Here is a 22,433-nt window from a genome sequence, read left to right as displayed (position 1 = left end):
CGTTTCTCTTTCGGTGTGTCTGTCGGTCCTTGTTTCTCTCCTGTGTTCTCTTTCGGTGTGTCTGGCGGTCCTTGTTTTCTCTCCTGTGTTCTCTTTCGGTGTGTCTGTCGGTCCTTGTTTCTCTCCTGTGTTCTCTTTCGGTGTGTCTCTCGGTCCTTGTTTTCTCTCCTGTGTTCTCTTTCGGTGTGTCTGTCGGTCCTTGTTTCTCTCCTGTGTTCTCTTTCGGTGTGTCTGTCGGTCCTTGTTTTCTCTCTCGCGGCTCTGTCCTGCGTTTCCCCTTCCTCTTCGCTTTCTGCTCCGCGTTTTGCCTTTTTTCTTTTTGCGCGCCTCTGGCGCGCCCCCCTCCCCCTTCTAACCCGAGTCTCATAAATCTAATATGAAGGGAAACGAATGACAGATTCTTTTTATCATATGACGTTTTCTTTCATCGATCCCCATCAAAAACTGATTTTCTCTTTTGCCTTGAATCGTCACATCTCAACCAAATTACCCGAACCTTCGAAGTAGGTCAATTATACCGACGAGAGAAGAAATAGTTCTAACACAACTGACTCTTGAAAAGGATTCATTTTATTAAATACACGTCTCAAAACAAAATTTCAGCATTTTTCCATTTAATCTATAATAGATAAATTGTCCTTGGTGTTTGAAACAATGAGGAAAATATTTTAGTTTGAAAGTTCATGAGCGACTGTTTTTGATGTGACGACGCCGTGACGTCACTTGGCGCGATAATGGAGGCTTCGTTGTACAAATGTCTATTCGCTGTCGCTGTCGTTCAGAACCATTGTACGGCGCCTTTTCACTGCTTTGTGTTTATCCTCGTCCTCGCGGGAGTTTACGGAGATGTGAAATGTTCCACCGTGAATATTCCCACTGAACATTGTGTTCAGACTGCCCTGAAAAGCGACTTTGGATGCCGATTTGTTGGCAGTGTTGTTTGTTTTGACATTACACGTGTTTGTCGACGACAGTGTCAGCATGTTATTCTGAGTAACCGTTGAAGGCAAGTTGTAACAAACTACATTGCCGTTTTTCATGAGGATTTTATTAAATAATGTTATTATTTGTTTATTTGAAAAGCATCTAGACTAGATATGTCTCATCGGACAACGCAACCGCAATTTTCTATCGGAGTTGAAATATGTTACTAGGGGTCATAAAATAGATGTTTGCCAGGCCTAATTAACATCTTATAGTATAAATATAATTAAAAAACTTAGGATGTTTACATCTTGGATTTTATCTTTGATTGTACAATATGTTATGTTGATAGACCAATTTGTCGTTCAGTTAATTTTTTTTCAAAGTTTACAAGCACTAGTCGCCATTTTTACGAGTCGTAGTAAAAAGAAGTAGGTCGTTCCCACGCGTATGAATAGTTCTCACGGAACCAGCCAATCAGCGTAGCGAAAGGTGTTATTACACTAGTGTAATAAAGAAAATTTATGTGATGGGTTTATGACACCGTATATAACGGTAGTCATATTATATAATGTGTTATATTTAGGTGTGTATGTAGGTAATTGTTTATATAATGTGTTATATTTAGGTGTGTATGTAGGTAATTGTTTATATAATGTGTTATATTTAGGTGTGTATGTAGGTAATTGTTTATATAATGTGTTATATTTAGGTGTGTATATAGGTAATTGTTTTATATAATGTGTTATATTTAGGTGTGTATGTAGGTAATTGTTTTATATAATGTGTTATATTTAGGTGTGTATGTAGGTAATTGTTTATATACTGTGTTCTCTTTCGGTGTGTCTCTCGGTCCTTGTTTTCTCTCCTGTGTTCTCTTTCGGTGTGTCTGTCGGTCCTTGTTTCTCTCCTGTGTTCTCTTTCGGTGTGTCTGTCGGTCCTTGTTTCTCTCCTGTGTTCTCTTTCGGTGTGTCTGTCGGTCCTTGTTTTCTCTCCTGTGTTCTCTTTCGGTGTGTCTGTCGGTCCTTGTTTTCTCTCCTGTGTTCTCTTTCGGTGTGTCTCTCGGTCCTTGTTTCTCTCCTGTGTTCTCTTTCGGTGTGTCTGTCGGTCCTTGTTTTCTCTCCTGTGTTCTCTTTCGGTGTGTCTCTCGGTCCTTGTTTCTCTCCTGTGTTCTCTTTCGGTGTGTCTCTCGGTCCTTGTTTTCTCTCCTGTGTTCTCTTTCGGTGTGTCTGTCGGTCCTTGTTTTCTCTCCTGTGTTCTCTTTCGGTGTGTCTGTCGGTCCTTGTTTTCTCTCCTGTGTTCTCTTTCGGTGTGTCTGTCGGTCCTTGTTTATATAATGTGTTGTATTTAGGTGTGTATATAGGTAATTGTTTTATATAATGTGTTATATTTAGGTGTGTTTATGATGGTGGCTGGTGGGATTGTCGCTGGTGTGATCCTCATTTTTGTGGAAATAGCTTATAAACGACATCGAGGACTAAAAGAGAAGGAGTTAGAGCTGGCACGGAATGCAGCGGATCGCTGGAGGGGTAACATCGAGGTGAGTAATTTTAATAAATATTCACTGCACTCACCGTCAGTAAGAGTTACTTCCCTTTTCCTCTCTATAAACTTTGTTTTTTTAAGCCTCGTTTTCATTCCTAGGCTGGCTTTGCTGCTGAAGCTGTGAGATTTTTATCGATGTTTTTAACCACCACCATCCCCGGCAGTCTCCTGTGTCTGTCAGTGCCTAGGGGACTTCAGATAGACAGTTATTAAACGAACATTAATTAATTAATTAATTAACAAGACTGAAAAATATAACCATATTTAGTAACCACATTCACTATAACGCCACCTACTTCCTGTTTCAATGAAATATGGCTGCCACCATGACCTTAGGCTTTAAATAATTTAGTTGTGTACATATCCTGAATGTCAAAAAGTTTGTTTTATGATGTTTTCATGCTGAATTATTAGTCCCCTGCCGTTTGAAAAATGGGGGGACTATAGGTTTACCCTCCGTCCGTCCGTCCGTCCGTCCGTCTGTCCGTCCGTCTGTCCGTCCGTCCGTCTGTCTGTCACGCAATAGTTGTCCGGACAACTCCTTCTAAAGTACTGCTTCGATTTTAATGAAACTTGGTATACATGATCAGTATAACATGTAGTTGTGCATCCCACATTTTTTTTCCCGAAAAACCAATTTTCAAAATGGCCGCCGACTTCTCATTGGTTGAGACTTGTCCGGACAACTCCTCCTAACGTACTACTCTGATTTTAACGAAACTTGGTATACAGGATCAGTATAACATGTAGTTGTGCATCCCACATTGTTTTTTTCGAAAAACCAATTTTCAAAATGGCCGCCGACTTCTCATAGGTTGAGACTTGTCCGGACAACTCCTCCTAAAGTACTACTCCGATTTTAACGAAACTTGGTATACAGGATCAGTATAACATGTAGTTGTGCATCCCACATTTTTTTTCTCGAAAAACCAATTTTCAAAATGGCCGCCGACTTCTCATTGGTTGAGACTTGTCCGGACAACTCCTCCTAAAGTACTACTCTGATTTTAACGAAACTTGGTATACAGGATCAGTATATCATGTAGTTGTGCATCCCACATTGTTTTTTTCGGAAAACCAATTTTCAAAATGGCCGCCGACCTATCATAGGTTGAGACTTGTCCGGACAACTCCTCCTAAAGTACTACTCCAATTTTAACGAAACTTGGTATACATGATCAGTATAACTTGTAGTTGTGCATCCCACATTTGTTTTTTCCAAAATTCATTTTTCAAAATGGATGCTGGCTTCTCATTGGTTGAGGTTTGTCCGGACAACTCCTCCTAAAGTACTACTCAGATTTTAACGAAACTTGGAATACATGATCAGTATAACATGTAGTTGTGCATCCCACATTTGTTTTTCGAAAAACCAATTTTCAAAATGGCCGCCGACTTCTCATTGGTTGAGACTTGTCCGGACAACTCCTCCTAAAGTACTACTCTGATTTTAACGAAACTTGGTATACAGGATCAGTATAACATGTAGTTGTGCATCCCACATTTTTTTTTTAGGAAAACCAATTTTCAAAATGGCCGCCGACTTCTCATAGGTTGAGACTTGTCCGGACAACTCCTCCTAAAGTACTACTCCGATTTTAACGAAACTTGGTATACATGATCAGTATAACATGTAGTTGTGCATCCCACATTTGTTTTTTCCAAAATTCATTTTTCAAAATGGATGCTGGCTTCTCATAGGTTGAGGTTTGTCCGGACAACTCCTCCTAAAGTACTACTCCGATTTTAACGAAACTTGGAATACATGATCAGTATAACATGTAGTTGTGCATCCCACATTTTTTTTTTTTTAAATTCATTTTTCAAAATGGATGCTGGCTTCTCATTGGTTGAGGCTTGTCCGGACACAACTCCTCCTAAAGTACTACTCCGATTTTAACGAAACTTGGTATTCATGATCAGTATAACATGTAGTTGTGCATCCTACATTTTTTTTTTTTCGAAAAACCAATTTTCAAAATGGCCGCCGACTTCTCATTGGTTGAGGCGTGTCCAGACAATCCTAAAGTACTACTCCGATTTTAACAAAACTTGGTATACGTGATCAGTATAACACGTAGCTTAAAAAATGGAAAATAAATAGTTGCACTCCTGGTTCAGGCAGGGGACTTTGTATTGCTGTTGCAATACTATCCATCCTTGTTTACTCTATTTTGTCCGTTTACACGTTTTGATTATAATTCATAACTTAATCTTCATGCATAATTTTCATTTTTGTTTGTCAGCTTTTCATGTTTAGTGTTCATTCATACAACAGCATCACTGCTCAATATCAATTCCCATATACACATGGTTACTGCACCAATTTTCTTCTCATGTGCATATGCTTTTAAGCACATAGTCCATATTAGGTATTCCCACACTTTGTATATGGCTCATGTAGGTAATTCTCTTCAACTTATTAATAAGTTTCATCAACATCCCCAAGTCTGTAAGTTAGGGGATAGTTTTTGTTTTTGCATTATCTTATATATTTTTATGTTTTCCATCTACTTTTGTAATGCAGGTTACAACAGTAATCCGTAGAAATATTTTTTCAACACACATGCATTTTTCATTACAAGTTTTAGTTATCTTTATGATTTTCATTGAGCTGTAAGGCCCCATTGCCAAGTTAAGTAAATGTGTATTTCAATGGAATTCCTCTATAAGTAACCCTTCTAAATACTAGCCACAATATACCCCTCAGTTACTAATAACCTACAAGTTAAATAAATGTACTGTATTCAAGAATTTTACTACAACTAACCTACAGGAATGTTACTAGTTACTACAACTAACCTACAGGAATGTTACCAGTTACTACAACTAACCTACAGGAATGTTACCAGTTACTACAACTAACCTACAGGAATGTTACCAGTTACTACAACTAACCTACAGGAATGTTACCAGTTACTAAACTACAGGAATGTAACCAGTTACTAACCTACAGGAATGTTACCAGTTACTGACCTACAGGAATGTTACCAGTTACAACAACTAACCTACAGGAATGTTACCAGTTACTACAACTAACCTACAGGAATGTTACCAGTTACTACAACTAACCTACAGGAATGTTACCAGTTACTACACCTAACCTACAGGAATGTTACCAGTTACTACAACTAACCTACAGGAATGTTACCAGTTACTACAACTAACCTACAGGAATGTTACCAGTTACTAACCTACAGGAATGTTACCAGTTACTACAACTAACCTACAGGAATGTTACCAGTTACTACAACTAACCTACAGGAATGTTACCAGTTACTACAACTAACCTACAGGAATGTTACCAGTTACTACAACTAACCTACAGGAATGTTACCAGTTACTACAACTAACCTACAGGAATGTTACCAGTTACTACAACTAACCTACAGGAATGTTACCAGTTACTAACCTACAGGAATGTTACCAGTTACTACACCTAACCTACAGGAATGTTACCAGTTACTACACCTAACCTACAGGAATGTTACCAGTTACTACAACTAACACACAGGAATGTTACCAGTTACTACAACTAACCTACAGGAATGTTACCAGTTACTACACCTAACCTACAGGAATGTTACCAGTTACTAACCTACAGGAATGTTACCAGTTACTACAACTAACCTACAGGAATGTTACCAGTTACTACAACTAACCTACAGGAATGTTACCAGTTACTAACCTACAGGAATGTTACCAGTTACTACAACTAACCTACAGGAATGTTACCAGTTACTAACCTACAGGAATGTTACCAGTTACTAACCTATAGGAATGTTACCAGTTACTAACCTACAGGAACGTTACCAGTTACTAACCTACAGGAATGTTACCAGTTACTACACCTAACCTACAGGAATGTTACCAGTTACTACAACTAACCTACAGGAATGTTACCAGTTACTACAACTAACCTACAGGAATGTTACCAGTTACTGACCTACAGGAATGTTACCAGTTACTAACCTATAGGAATGTTACCAGTTACTACAACTAACCTACAGGAATGTTACCAGTTACTACAACTAACCTACAGGAATGTTACCAGTTACTAACCTACAGGAATGTTACCAGTTACTACAACTAACCTACAGGAATGTTACCAGTTACTAAACTACAGGAATGTAACCAGTTACTAACCTACAGGAATGTTACCAGTTACTGACCTACAGGAATGTTACCAGTTACAACAACTAACCTACAGGAATGTTACCAGTTACTACAACTAACCTACAGGAATGTTACCAGTTACTACAACTAACCTACAGGAATGTTACCAGTTACTACACCTAACCTACAGGAATGTTACCAGTTACTACAACTAACCTACAGGAATGTTACCAGTTACTACAACTAACCTACAGGAATGTTACCAGTTACTAACCTACAGGAATGTTACCAGTTACTACAACTAACCTACAGGAATGTTACCAGTTACTACAACTAACCTACAGGAATGTTACCAGTTACTACAACTAACCTACAGGAATGTTACCAGTTACTACAACTAACCTACAGGAATGTTACCAGTTACTACAACTAACCTACAGGAATGTTACCAGTTACTACAACTAACCTACAGGAATGTTACCAGTTACTAACCTACAGGAATGTTACCAGTTACTACACCTAACCTACAGGAATGTTACCAGTTACTACACCTAACCTACAGGAATGTTACCAGTTACTACAACTAACACACAGGAATGTTACCAGTTACTACAACTAACCTACAGGAATGTTACCAGTTACTACACCTAACCTACAGGAATGTTACCAGTTACTAACCTACAGGAATGTTACCAGTTACTACAACTAACCTACAGGAATGTTACCAGTTACTACAACTAACCTACAGGAATGTTACCAGTTACTAACCTACAGGAATGTTACCAGTTACTACAACTAACCTACAGGAATGTTACCAGTTACTAACCTACAGGAATGTTACCAGTTACTAACCTATAGGAATGTTACCAGTTACTAACCTACAGGAACGTTACCAGTTACTAACCTACAGGAATGTTACCAGTTACTACACCTAACCTACAGGAATGTTACCAGTTACTACAACTAACCTACAGGAATGTTACCAGTTACTACAACTAACCTACAGGAATGTTACCAGTTACTGACCTACAGGAATGTTACCAGTTACTAACCTACAGGAATGTTACCAGTTACTACAACTAACCTACAGGAATGTTACCAGTTACTACAACTAACCTACAGGAATGTTACCAGTTACTAACCTACAGGAATGTTACCAGTTACTACAACTAACCTACAGGAATGTTACCAGTTACTAACCTACAGGAATGTTACCAGTTACTAACCTATAGGAATGTTACCAGTTACTAACCTACAGGAACGTTACCAGTTACTAACCTACAGGAATGTTACCAGTTACTACACCTAACCTACAGGAATGTTACCAGTTACTAACCTACAGGAATGTTACCAGTTACTACACCTAACCTACAGGAACGTTACCAGTTACTAACCTACAGGAATGTTACCAGTTACTACACCTAACCTACAGGAATGTTACCAGTTACTAACCTACAGGAATGTTACCAGTTACTACACCTAACCTACAGGAATGTTACCAGTTACTAACCTACAGGAATGTTACCAGTTACTAACCTAAAGGAATGTTACCAGTTACTACACCTAACCTACAGGAATGTTACCAGTTACTAACCTACAGGAATGTTACCAGTTACTACAACTAACCTACAGGAATGTTACCAGTTACTACAACTAACCTACAGGAATGTTACCAGTTACTAACCTACAGGAATGTTACCAGTTACTAACCTACAGGAATGTTACCAGTTACTAACCTACAGGAATGTTACCAGTTACTACAACTAACCTACAGGAATGTTACCAGTTACTAACCTACAGGAATGTTACCAGTTACTAACCTATAGGAATGTTACCAGTTACTAACCTACAGGAACGTTACCAGTTACTAACCTACAGGAATGTTACCAGTTACTACACCTAACCTACAGGAATGTTACCAGTTACTACAACTAACCTACAGGAATGTTACCAGTTACTACAACTAACCTACAGGAATGTTACCAGTTACTGACCTACAGGAATGTTACCAGTTACTAACCTATAGGAATGTTACCAGTTACTACAACTAACCTACAGGAATGTTACCAGTTACTACAACTAACCTACAGGAATGTTACCAGTTACTAACCTACAGGAATGTTACCAGTTACTACAACTAACCTACAGGAATGTTACCAGTTACTAACCTACAGGAATGTTACCAGTTACTAACCTATAGGAATGTTACCAGTTACTAACCTACAGGAACGTTACCAGTTACTAACCTACAGGAATGTTACCAGTTACTACACCTAACCTACAGGAATGTTACCAGTTACTAACCTACAGGAATGTTACCAGTTACTACACCTAACCTACAGGAACGTTACCAGTTACTAACCTACAGGAATGTTACCAGTTACTACACCTAACCTACAGGAATGTTACCAGTTACTAACCTACAGGAATGTTACCAGTTACTACACCTAACCTACAGGAATGTTACCAGTTACTAACCTACAGGAATGTTACCAGTTACTAACCTAAAGGAATGTTACCAGTTACTACACCTAACCTACAGGAATGTTACCAGTTACTAACCTACAGGAATGTTACCAGTTACTACAACTAACCTACAGGAATGTTACCAGTTACTACAACTAACCTACAGGAATGTTACCAGTTACTAACCTACAGGAATGTTACCAGTTACTAACCTACAGGAATGTTACCAGTTACTAACCTACAGGAATGTTACCAGTTACTACAACTAACCTACAGGAATGTTACCAGTTACTACAACTAACCTACAGGAATGTTACCAGTTACTACAACTAACCTACAGGAATGTTACCAGTTACTACAACTAACCTACAGGAATGTTACCAGTTACTAACCTACTGGAATGTTACCAGTTACTACACCTAACCTACAGGAATGTTACCAGTTACTACACCTAACCTACAGGAATGTTACCAGTTACTACACCTAACCTACAGGAATGTTACCAGTTACTACAACTAACCTACAGGAATGTTACCAGTTACTAACCTACAGGAATGTTACCAGTTACTACACCTAACCTACAGGAATGTTACCAGTTACTACACCTAACCTACAGGAATGTTACCAGTTACTACACCTAACCTACAGGAATGTTACCAGTTACTACAACTAACCTACAGGAATGTTACCAGTTACTAACCTACAGGAATGTTACCAGTTACTAATCAACAAGAACGTTAACATGACACCACATGAGCTGTCACTAACAGATAGAATGGACAGTGATTGAGCTAACAAACTCTGGCATGTTGACCTGTCTGAACTAACAAACTCTGGCATGTTGACCTGTCTGAACTAACAACTGACACCCTATGACCAGTGGCTCACCTTTACTCCGTGTATTTCCAGAAAAAGAAAGAACTTCGAAAATCCTGGAATTTCCTTCGAGCTCTGAAGGATGAACATCAGGCTGCATCAAAGGAAAAATTTGAAGAAGAAAATGAAACAAAAGATCTTTGATTGATTGGTTCTGTTTGATTGATTTGTTGTAGAGTTTATCTGTCTTTAATTGATTTGTTGTAGAGTTTATCTGTCTTTAATTGATTTAGTCATGTATTTGTACTAATTACATGTATTAATATCACTTCATTATAAACAGACATTGTTATATGAGGACTATAAAGTGATCTGTACATGTTATTCAATCATTGAATTTAGCTGGGTAAATAATAGAGTCTAATTATACAGTATATACAGGGTGTTATGGGTAAATAATAGAGTCTAATTATATAGTATATACAGGGTGTTATGGGTAAATAATAGAGTAATTATACAGTATATACAGGGTGTTATGGGTAAATAATAGAGTCTAATTATACAGTATATACAGGGTGTTATGGGTAAATAATAGAGTCTAATTATATAGTATATACAGGGTGTTATGGGTAAATAATAGAGTCTAATTATACAGTATATACAGGGTGTTATGGGTAAATAATAGAGTCTAATTATACAGTATATACAGGGTGTTATGGGTAAATAATAGAGTCTAATTATACAGTATATACAGGGTGTTATGGGTAAATAATAGAGTCTAATTATACAGTATATACAGGGTGTTATGGGTAAATAATAGAGTCTAATTATATAGTATATACAGGGTGTTATGGGTAAATAATAGAGTCTAATTATATAGCTTATAGAAAAAGTCATTTGCACATTACCTGTTTGACAGTTCACTTTGTTATAGTATGTTACACATTTGATAAAGTTTGTATGTAAATATGTTTGACAAAGTTTGTATGTAAAATGTTTGACAAAGTGTTTGGTTATATGTTTGACAAAGTTTGTATGTAATATGTCTGTTAAAGTTTGTATGTAATATGTCTGTTAAAGTTTGTATGTAATATGTCTGTTAAAGTTTGTATGTTAAATGTTTGACAAAGTGTTTGGTTATATGTTTGACAAAGTTTGTATGTAATATATGTCTGTTAAAATTTGTATGTTATATGTTTGACAAATTTAGTTTGTATGTAATATGTCTGTTAAAGTTTGTATGTTATATATGTTTGACAAATTTAGTTTGTTATATGTTTGACAAAGTTTGTATGTAGTATGTTTGACGAAGTTTGTATGTTCTAAGTTTGACATTGCCCTTTGTAAATTACACTTTTGACAGGTGACCTTTGTAAATTACACTTTTGACAGGTGACCTTTGTAAATTACACTTTTGACAGGTGACCTTTGTAAATTACACTTTTGACAGGTGACCTTTGTAAATTACACTTTTGACAGGTGACCTTTGTGATATTGTGTTACACATTGAGGATCTCATATGAATTTGTTGAACAGTTTCAGTGATCACCATTGCCTGTTTTAACGTGGCGGCCCGCCACCCTTAGCTGGGTACCCGCCACGCTTACACAACCAAATTCACTCGATCCGCCACGCATGTAATTGTTACCTAACACCCCTATTTTGTATCGATTTCAAGCAGAAAACTGACCCGTTTCTATAGCGTCCGATACTCATTACCTATGGCCCCTGTTTTTACAGGTGAACTAGGCCTAATCTCGGTAAGGTGCCTCACCGTTATGTTTTGATACGGTCGACTGATCTCTTGATCACACCTATATCGATGGTGATAATTAATTAATAGTAGGTGTACTGTTCTGACCATGGGAACAGATGTGATTGTATGGTTTCAGTCGATCGGGACATCAGAGAAAATATTACCATCGTCTACATCGGAAAAACCGACGGTCCGATTAGATTTTTTTTTCACAAGAATTAATATTCAGCTGGGATAATCAAACTGATAATATCAATACCTAAGCCGATGTTTGAGAAGCATGGATACATTTTTGAAAACTTTATGGCAATGTCACCATGAAGAGAGGAGTATCAGCTCCTTTTTTGGAACACCATGTGAACGACATGCGATCGCGACAACCGATCTAGAAAACCTGCAGCCAACAGACTGAAATCTGATATATCGCGCAAGCCACGGCTACAGAAATGCGCATGGATTAATTGTGTATGAAGATGACCAAGGTAAGCTTACAATTAGCCTATATTTGATTTGCTAGATAATGATAATAATCTAACGAATATTTCGTGCATTGGTTTTCTTGTCACGTGCTATTTTTAGAAAGCACTATTAGAGTGATCTCCCTTCCAAAAACGATCTCGAAACGGTCAAAGTGTTATCTAGGTTTTTGATTTTCTTTAATCATTATTAAATAAAGATAAGTTAATTAGCACCTCAAGTATATACAATGCAATTAAAAAATAACATGTACATTTGTAATGAATATGTACTAATTTGATTAAATTTGTTAAAATATAATTAATTTGTTTTTTTTGGGGTTTTTTTTTCCAAAGATTTATTGATGGTTTTAATTGTTTTGCTTATTACAAATATGTAGGAATAAGAAGTTCATAATTATAATATGGTAATGACCACAATAAGATTCATTAAGCTTTTCAAAACTATTTATTTATTTATCTATTTATTTATTTATTTATTACCACCAGCAGGAACAGGCTCTCTCAGAGGATCTTGAACTCTCTGATGATGGTGTTTACCCAGGGAGTTCCCTACAAGAAAGCTGCTTCTTTCTAGAAGGGGCTGTGCAACAGCAGAATGTTCATGTCATTTGGAGAGACGAATTGTGTTTGGCTTCAATTGTTCATAGTGAAGACTATTTTCAGGAGAAAATTATAGTGACTGTGTTGAATTGATATCTTAATTGAAATTATATTGTGGCTTGTGCATTGCTTTAAATACTTTATATATTCTTATATTATGTCCAGTAAAAGTTGCCATTGAGTTTGATTTGTAGATGCTGTATCATAGATATAAAAGTTGCTATTAATATGTTCACTGATAATATTATAGTGCAATTTATGAAATTAATAATTGAAATGTTTTAACTTATAATACTTGACAATGCAATATGATCTTGATGTGAATGTTTATCATATTTATAACTGTAAAAGATGCTATTTGAGTTTGTTTTATTCCATGTTATATTAAAGAGTTGGAATTGAGATTGAAATGGTTTTGTGAAAATAAATTGATGATTGTTTAAATGAGGAATGTATGTTTGTAGTTTTTTAAAGTAATGGTATAAGCTGTTATTTTGTTTTAATTTACACGATATATATGGCAGAGAGTGAGCAAATGATTAAAATGCATATTTATTTAGAACTAAATCAAACAACATAATTAAATCTCTATTCTTAATGTCATAATTGATGATGTTTCTCGAAACGTCGCACCGCGAGGCTGCATGACATCCACAAAAGTACATGTTCAGAAAAAAATGTCAAAAAATTTTCCTCCACCCATCATTTTGAAATTGTGGTGATCCCTGAGTTTGATATGCCACAAGCCTTAAGGTTTTTTGCAATTACACAAGTTTAAGATTCTATTGACCATATAACCTATATTAAAACTCTCAAATTTGTTTCCCTAAAAGACATGGTTATTTGGACTTGAATACTTGCAAGATTTTCACTACCAAAGAAAAATACTTTATGACGTCAAAATAGTGTTTTCACACGTCGTATGATATTTATGATATGGCCATGGGTCAAGTAATGTGAAAAAGGACATTTGATATAGATAAAACCTTTTTAAGACTTAGAACCAGGTAAGAAATATTTGTTTTTCATATCCTGAATGTGGATTTTTTTTATTTAAATGTGATGTTAATTTATTTGATATTTTTTGCCAAGATAAGAGATATTTAAAACTGTTGTTGTCTCTGTGTGTTATATTGATTTGATACCCATAAATTTATGGTTGTGTATGGTGGGGGATCCTTCTGTGTTACATATACCCATATATTTATGGTTGTGTATGGTGGGGATCCTTCTGTGTTACAAATACCCATATATTTATGGTTGTGTATGGTGGGGGATCCTTCTGTGTTACATATATTGTGTTTATATTTATTAACAGCAAGATATTGAGTCTGATGATGTTATAATTGGGAAAAATTGTGTCAGTAGTCATGTACATACTACACAGGCAAAATATCTTCATGTCAATTCAGGTCAAATTCAGGTCAATTTCAGGTCAATAGTTCAGTTCAAATTGACTAGTCAATAGTCAATTCATGTCAAGAAATTGACTTGAAAACGATCTGAAAATTCCTTCATATGAAATTGACCTCATTTTCAGGTCAAATTTGTTCAGGTCAAGTTTCCCTCATGACATTTTGCCTGTGTACATACCAGTAGAGAAACAATCTTGAGTTAGTAATATGAAGTTATTATATTTAGATTGAACAGTTAGAGTAATATTAAGTTATTATATTTAGATTGAACAGTTAGAGTAATATGAAGTTATTATATTTAGATTGAACAGTTAGAGTAATATGAAGTTATTATATTTAGATTGAACAGTTAGAGTAATATAAAGTTAATATTTAGATTGAACAGTTAGAGTAATATTAAGTTATTATATTTAGATTGAACAGTTAGAGTAATATGAAGTTATTATATTTAGATTGAACAGTTAGAGCAATATTAAGTTATTATATTTAGTTTGAACAGTTAGAGTAATATGAAGTTATTATATTTAGATTGAACAGTTAGAGTAATATGAAGTTATTATATTTGGATTGAACAGTTCGAGTAATATGAAGTTATTATATTTAGATTGAACAGTTAGAGTAATATGAAGTTATTATATTTGGATTGAACAGTTAGAGTAATATGAAGTTATTATATTTAGATTGAACAGTTAGAGTAATATTAAGTTATTGTATTTAGATTGAACAGTTAGAGTAATATGAAGTTATTATATTTAGATTGAACAGTTAGAGTAATATTAAGTTATTATATTTAGATTGAACAGTTAGAGTAATATGAAGTTATTATATTTAGATTGAACAGTTAGAGTAATATGAAGTTATTATATTTAGATTGAACAGTTAGAGTAATATTAAGTTATTATATTTAGATTGAACAGTTGGTTCATTTCCTTTACTCTTATTGTCATATATATTAGAAAACCAAATGTTTATTTAAAGAAAAGAAATATTGTGTGTTAAGATGTATCTGCCCTGGTCACTAGACATTTCAGCTGTATGTGTACTCATCTTTAACTCTCTCTGATGTTTTGAGATGCACTTTATTAAAACATTCTTTTAAAATAGGTGTGCTGTTGTTAATGTTTCACATATCAACATTCAAAAGATTTGACATCAGTACTAGTAGAGATATATTTATTTGTGTTTGACGTCAGTACTGGCAGAGATATATTTATTTGTGTTTGACATCAGTACTAGTAGAGATATATTTATTGTGTTTGACATATTGGTACAAGTAGAGAAATATTTACTTTATCTATTGACATCGGTGGACTAGTTTGACTTCATTACTAGTTTGACATCAGTACCAGTTTGACATTGATACCAGTTTGACATTGATACCAGTTTGACATCAGTACTAGTTTGACATCAGTACTAGTTTGACATAAGTACTAGTTTGACATAAGTACTAGTTTGACATCAGTACTAGTTTGACATTGATACCAGTTTGACATCATTACTAGTTTGACATCAGTCCTAGTTTGACATCAGTACCAGTTTGACATTGATACCAGTTTGACATCAGTACTATTTTGACATCAGTACCAGTTTGACATTGATACCAGTTTGACATCAGTACTAGTTTGACATCAGTACTAGTTTGACATCAGTACTAGTTTGGCATCAGTACTAGTTTGACATCAGTACTAGTCTGACATCAGTACTAGTTTGACATCAGTACTAGTCTGACATTGGCACTAGTTTGACATCAGTACTAGTTTGACATTGGCACTTGTTTGACATCAGTACTAGTTTGACATCAGTACTAGTTTGACATCAGTACTAGTTTGACATCAGTACTAGTTTGACATCAGTACTAGTTTGACATTACTAGTTTGACATCAGTACTAGTCTGACATCAGTACTAGTTTGACATCAGTACTAGTCTGACATCAGTACTAGTTTGACATCAGTACTAGTCTGACATCAGTACTAGTTTGACATCAGTACTAGTCTGACATTGGCACTAGTTTGACATCAGTACTAGTTTGACATCAGTACTAGTTTGACATTTGTACTAGTTTAACATCAGTACTAGTCTGACATCAGTACTAGTCTGACATCAGTACTAGTTTGACATCAGTACTAGTTTGACATTGGCAATAGTTTGACATCAGTACTAGTTTGACATCAGTACTAGTCTGACATCAGTACTAGTTTGACATCAGTACTAGTTTGACATCAGTACTAGTCTGACATCAGTACTAGTCTGACATCAGTACTAGTTTGACATCAGTACTAGTTTGACATCAGTACTAGTTTGGCATCAGTACTAGTTTGACATCAGTACTAGTCTGACATCAGTACTAGTCTGACATTGGCACTAGTTTGACATCAGTACTAGTTTGACATCAGTACTAGTTTGACATTGGCACTTGTTTGACATCAGTACTAGTTTGACATCAGTACTAGTTTGACATCAGTACTAGTTTGACATTACTAGTTTGACATCAGTACTAGTTTGACATCAGTACTAGTCTGACATCAGTACTAGTTTGACATCAGTACTAGTTTGACATCAGTACTAGTTTGACATCAGTACTAGTCTGACATCAGTACTAGTTTGACATCAGTACTAGTCTGACATTGGCACTAGTTTGACATCAGTACTAGTTTGACATCAGTACTAGTTTGACATCAGTACTAGTTTGACATTTGTACTAGTTTAACATCAGTACTAGTCTGACATCAGTACTAGTCTGACATCAGTACTAGTTTGACATCAGTACTAGTTTGACATTGGCAATAGTTTGACATCAGTACTAGTTTGACATCAGTACTAGTCTGACATCAGTACTAGTTTGACATCAGTACTAGTTTGACATCAGTACTAGTTTGACATCAGTACTAGTCTGACATCAGTACTAGTTTGACATCAGTACTAGTTTGACATAGATACTAGTTTGACATCAGTACTGGTAGAGATGTATTTACTTTTGTTTGACATTGGTACAGGCCATTAGGACCCTGGTTGATCTTGTCAACTAGATTCGGCGTTCATGTACATAAACCATATATGTCAGTTCCATTTACTATATATATATATATACACCAAATCCTTAACCTTGAAATACCCTAGTTTCCTTGACCTAATTACAAAGTGCAATACCATAAGATTTGATCTGACTATACAGTCAAATCTGATGCTAACACTGAGTACATTAAACTTCATAATACCATGTCTGTTCATGTAATACACAGAGAAAAGCAATGGAGGATTGGCTCAACCATCAATTGATAGTCTAGATGCTTCTTATAAAAGGTATTTTACATTTGCATAGCAATGCCACAATATACACTGATAATTGGTAGGAAGAAGTGGGTTTAAAGGATTTCAAATGCCATGCAGCATCCAGCATAAGCCAATGATGACATCAAGATTGTAACCATGGGAGTGGTGACAATTTACTCTTAGGTGGATCTGTTCCTGTAATCTCTGTAATTTTAGATGACAATAAATACCAGAGTAGAGTCCTCAGTCCACTGTTACACTCTACTGCATTTCCAAAGAGTTGGCAAGACATTGTTAAAATCAGACCACCATTGGGTCACAGGAAAATTTTGAAAAATATTGCACATTCATTTAGAAATTTTCCAAGATGGAGATGTCACAGTGTCCTTATAGCAATGGGTTCTAGTTGGCGTTAGGCTGCTCTTACAGAGTGTTTACAGCTAGTGTACCATGACCGCTCTTACAGAGTGTTTACAGCTAGTGTACCATGACTGATCTTACAGAGTGTTTACAGCTAGTGTACCATGACTGATCTTACAGAGTGTTTACAGCTAGTGTACCATGACTGATCTTACAGAGTGTTTACAGTTAGTGTACCATGACTGATCTTACAGAGTGTTTACAGCTAGTGTACCATGACCGCTCTTACAGAGTGTTTACAGCTAGTGTACCATGACTGATCTTACAGAGTGTTTACAGCTAGTGTACCATGACTGATCTTACAGAGTGTTTACAGCTAGTGTACCATGACTGATCTTACAGAGTGTTTACAGTTAGTGTACCATGACCGATCTTACAGAGTGTTTACAGCTAGTGTACCATGACTGATCTTACAGAGTGTTTACAGCTAGTGTACCATGACCGCTCTTACAGAGTGTTTACAGCTAGTGTACCATGACCGCTCTTACAGAGTGTTTACAGCTAGTGTACCATGACCGCTCTTACAGAGTGTTTACAGCTAGTGTACCATGACCGCTCTCACAGAGTGTTTACAGTTAGTGTACCATGACTGATCTTACAGAGTGTTTACAGCTAGTGTACCATGACTGATCTTACAGAGTGTTTACAGCTAGTGTACCATGACCGCTCTCACAGAGTGTTTACAGTTAGTGTACCATGACTGATCTTACAGAGTGTTTACAGCTAGTGTACTATGACTGATCTTACAGAGTGTTTACAGTTAGTGTACCATGACTGATCTTACAGAGTGTTTACAGCTAGTGTACCATGACCGCTCTTACAGAGTGTTTACAGCTAGTGTACCATGACTGATCTTACAGAGTGTTTACAGCTAGTGTACCATGACTGATCTTACAGAGTGTTTACAGCTAGTGTACCATGACTGATCTTACAGAGTGTTTACAGCTAGTGTACCATGACTGATCTTACAGAGTGTTTACAGCTAGTGTACCATGACTGATCTTACAGAGTGTTTACAGCTAGTGTACCATGACTGATCTTACAGAGTGTTTACAGCTAGTGTACCATGACCGCTCTTACAGAGTGTTTACAGTTAGTGTACCATGACTGATCTTACAGAGTGTTTACAGCTAGTGTACCATGACTGATCTTACAGAGTGTTTACAACTAGTGTACCATGACTGATCTTACAGAGTGTTTACAGCTAGTGTAACATGACTGATCTTACAGAGTGTTTACAGTTAGTGTACCATGACTGCTCTTACAGAGTGTTTACAGCTAGTGTACCATGACCGCTCTTACAGAGTGTTTACAGCTAGTGTAACATGACTGATCTTACAGAGTGTTTACAGCTAGTGTACCATGACTGCTCTTACAGAGTGTTTACAGTTAGTGTACCATGACCGCTCTTACAGAGTGTTTACAGCTAGTGTACCATGACTGATCTTACAGAGTGTTTACAGCTAGTGTACCATGACCGCTCTTACAGAGTGTTTACAGCTAGTGTACCATGACTGATCTTACAGAGTGTTTACAGCTAGTGTACCATGACTGATCTTACAGAGTGTTTACAGCTAGTGTACCATGACTGATCTTACAGAGTGTTTACAGCTAGTGTACCATGACTGATCTTACAGAGTGTTTACAGCTAGTGTACCATGACTGATCTTACAGAGTGTTTACAGCTAGTGTACCATGACTGATCTTACAGAGTGTTTACAGTTAGTGTACCATGACCGATCTTACAGAGTGTTTACAGCTAGTGTACCATGACTGATCTTACAGAGTGTTTACAGCTAGTGCACCATGACCGCTCTTACAGAGTGTTTACAGCTAGTGTACCATGACCGCTCTTACAGAGTGTTTACAGCTAGTGTACCATGACCGCTCTTACAGAGTGTTTACAGCTAGTGTACCATGACCGCTCTCACAGAGTGTTTACAGTTAGTGTACCATGACTGATCTTACAGAGTGTTTACAGCTAGTGTACCATGACTGATCTTACAGAGTGTTTACAGCTAGTGTACCATGACCGCTCTCACAGAGTGTTTACAGTTAGTGTACCATGACTGATCTTACAGAGTGTTTACAGCTAGTGTACTATGACTGATCTTACAGAGTGTTTACAGTTAGTGTACCATGACTGATCTTACAGAGTGTTTACAGCTAGTGTACCATGACCGCTCTTACAGAGTGTTTACAGCTAGTGTACCATGACTGATCTTACAGAGTGTTTACAGCTAGTGTACCATGACTGATCTTACAGAGTGTTTACAGTTAGTGTACCATGACTGATCTTACAGAGTGTTTACAGCTAGTGTACCATGACTGATCTTACAGAGTGTTTACAGCTAGTGTACCATGACTGATCTTACAGAGTGTTTACAGCTAGTGTACCATGACTGATCTTACAGAGTGTTTACAGCTAGTGTACCATGACCGCTCTTACAGAGTGTTTACAGTTAGTGTACCATGACTGATCTTACAGAGTGTTTACAGCTAGTGTACCATGACTGATCTTACAGAGTGTTTACAACTAGTGTACCATGACTGATCTTACAGAGTGTTTACAGCTAGTGTAACATGACTGATCTTACAGAGTGTTTACAGTTAGTGTACCATGACTGCTCTTACAGAGTGTTTACAGCTAGTGTACCATGACCGCTCTTACAGAGTGTTTACAGCTAGTGTAACATGACTGATCTTACAGAGTGTTTACAGCTAGTGTACCATGACTGCTCTTACAGAGTGTTTACAGTTAGTGTACCATGACCGCTCTTACAGAGTGTTTACAGCTAGTGTACCATGACTGATCTTACAGAGTGTTTACAGTTAGTGTACCATGACCGCTCTTACAGAGTGTTTACAGCTAGTGTACCATGACTGATCTTACAGAGTGTTTACAGCTAGTGTACCATGACTGATCTTACAGAGTGTTTACAGCTAGTGTACCATGACTGATCTTACAGAGTGTTTACAGCTAGTGTACCATGAATACTTTACAGAGTTTTTACAGCTAGTGTACCATGACCGCTCTTACAGAGTTTTTACAGTTAGTGTACCATGACCGCTCTTACAGAGTGTTTACAGTTAGTGTACCATGACCGCTCTTACAGAGTGTTTACAGCTAGTGTACCATGACTGATCTTACAGAGTGTTTACAGCTAGTGTACCATGACTGATCTTACAGTGTTTACAGTTAGTGTACCATGACTGATCTTACAGAGTGTTTACAGCTAGTGTACTATGTCTGATCTTACAGAGTGTTTACAGTTAGTGTACCATGAATACTTTACAGAGTTTTTACAGCTAGTGTACTATGACTGATCTTACAGAGTTTTTACAGCTAGTGTACCATGACTGATCTTACAGAGTGTTTACAGTTAGTGTACCATGACTGGTCTTACAGAGTGTTTACAGCTAGTGTACCATGACTGATCTTACAGAGTGTTTACAGTTAGTGTACCATGAATACTTTACAGAGTTTTTACAGCTAGTGTACCATGACCGCTCTTACAGAGTGTTTACAGTTAGTGTACCATGACTGATCTTACAGAGTGTTTACAGCTAGTGTACCATGACTGATCTTAGAGAGTGTTTACAGCTAGTGTACCATGACTGCTCTTACAGAGTGTTTACAGCTAGTGTACCATGACTGCTCTTACAGAGTGTTTACAGTTAGTGTACCATGACTGATCTTACAGAGTGTTTACAGCTAGTGTACCATGACTGATCTTACAGAGTGTTTACAGCTAGTGTACCATGACTGATCTTACAGAGTGTTTACAGCTAGTGTACCATGACTGATCTTACAGAGTGTTTACAACTAGTGTACCATGACCGCTCTTACAGAGTGTTTACAGTTAGTGTACCATGACTGATCTTACAGAGTGTTTACAGCTAGTGTACCATGACTGATCTTACAGAGTGTTTACAGCTAGTGTACCATGACCGCTCTTACAGAGTGTTTACAGTTAGTGTACCATGACCGCTCTTACAGAGTGTTTACAGTTAGTGTACCATGACTGATCTTACAGAGTGTTTACAGTTAGTGTACCATGACTGATCTTACAGAGTGTTTACAGCTAGTGTACCATGACCGCTCTTACAGAGTGTTTACAGTTAGTGTACCATGACTGATCTTACAGAGTGTTTACAGTTAGTGTACCATGACTGATCTTACAGAGTGTTTACAGCTAGTGTACCATGACTGATCTTACAGAGTGTTTACAGCTAGTGTACCATGACCGCTCTTACAGAGTGTTTACAGCTAGTGTACCATGACTGATCTTACAGAGTGTTTACAGTTAGTGTACCATGACTGATCTTACAGAGTGTTTACAGTTAGTGTACCATGACCGCTCTTACAGAGTGTTTACAGCTAGTGTACCATGACTGATCTTACAGAGTGTTTACAGTTAGTGTACCATGACTGATCTTACAGAGTGTTTACAGCTAGTGTACCATGACTGATCTTACAGAGTGTTTACAGCTAGTGTACCATGAGTGATCTTACAGAGTGTTTACAGCTAGTGTACCATGACTGATCTTACAGAGTGTTTACAGCTAGTGTACCATGACCGCTCTTACAGAGTGTTTACAGCTAGTGTACCATGACTGATCTT

General features: G+C 36.8%; 1 protein-coding gene across 3 annotated transcripts in view; it reads left to right on the top strand.

Annotated features, from left to right (window-relative positions):
* Positions 1–22,433, top strand: part of LOC117328198 (glutamate [NMDA] receptor subunit 1-like) — a 62,634-nt gene that overhangs the window by 35,042 nt on the left and 5,159 nt on the right. For 2 of the 3 annotated variants that reach the window (XM_033885628.1, XM_033885630.1), the window contains one exon: positions 2,319–2,464. In XM_033885628.1, coding sequence (XP_033741519.1) covers positions 2,319–2,464 — 146 coding nt within the window. Of the gene's footprint in view, positions 1–2,318; positions 2,465–9,960; positions 10,762–22,433 lie in introns of those variants that run through there. The other variant, XM_033885629.1, reaches the window with a different exon arrangement.

Source organism: Pecten maximus, chromosome 5 (assembly GCF_902652985.1).
Source record: "Pecten maximus chromosome 5, xPecMax1.1, whole genome shotgun sequence".
Lineage (NCBI taxonomy): Eukaryota > Metazoa > Mollusca > Bivalvia > Pectinida > Pectinidae > Pecten > Pecten maximus.
This window is presented reverse-complemented; position numbering and strand designations above follow the sequence as displayed.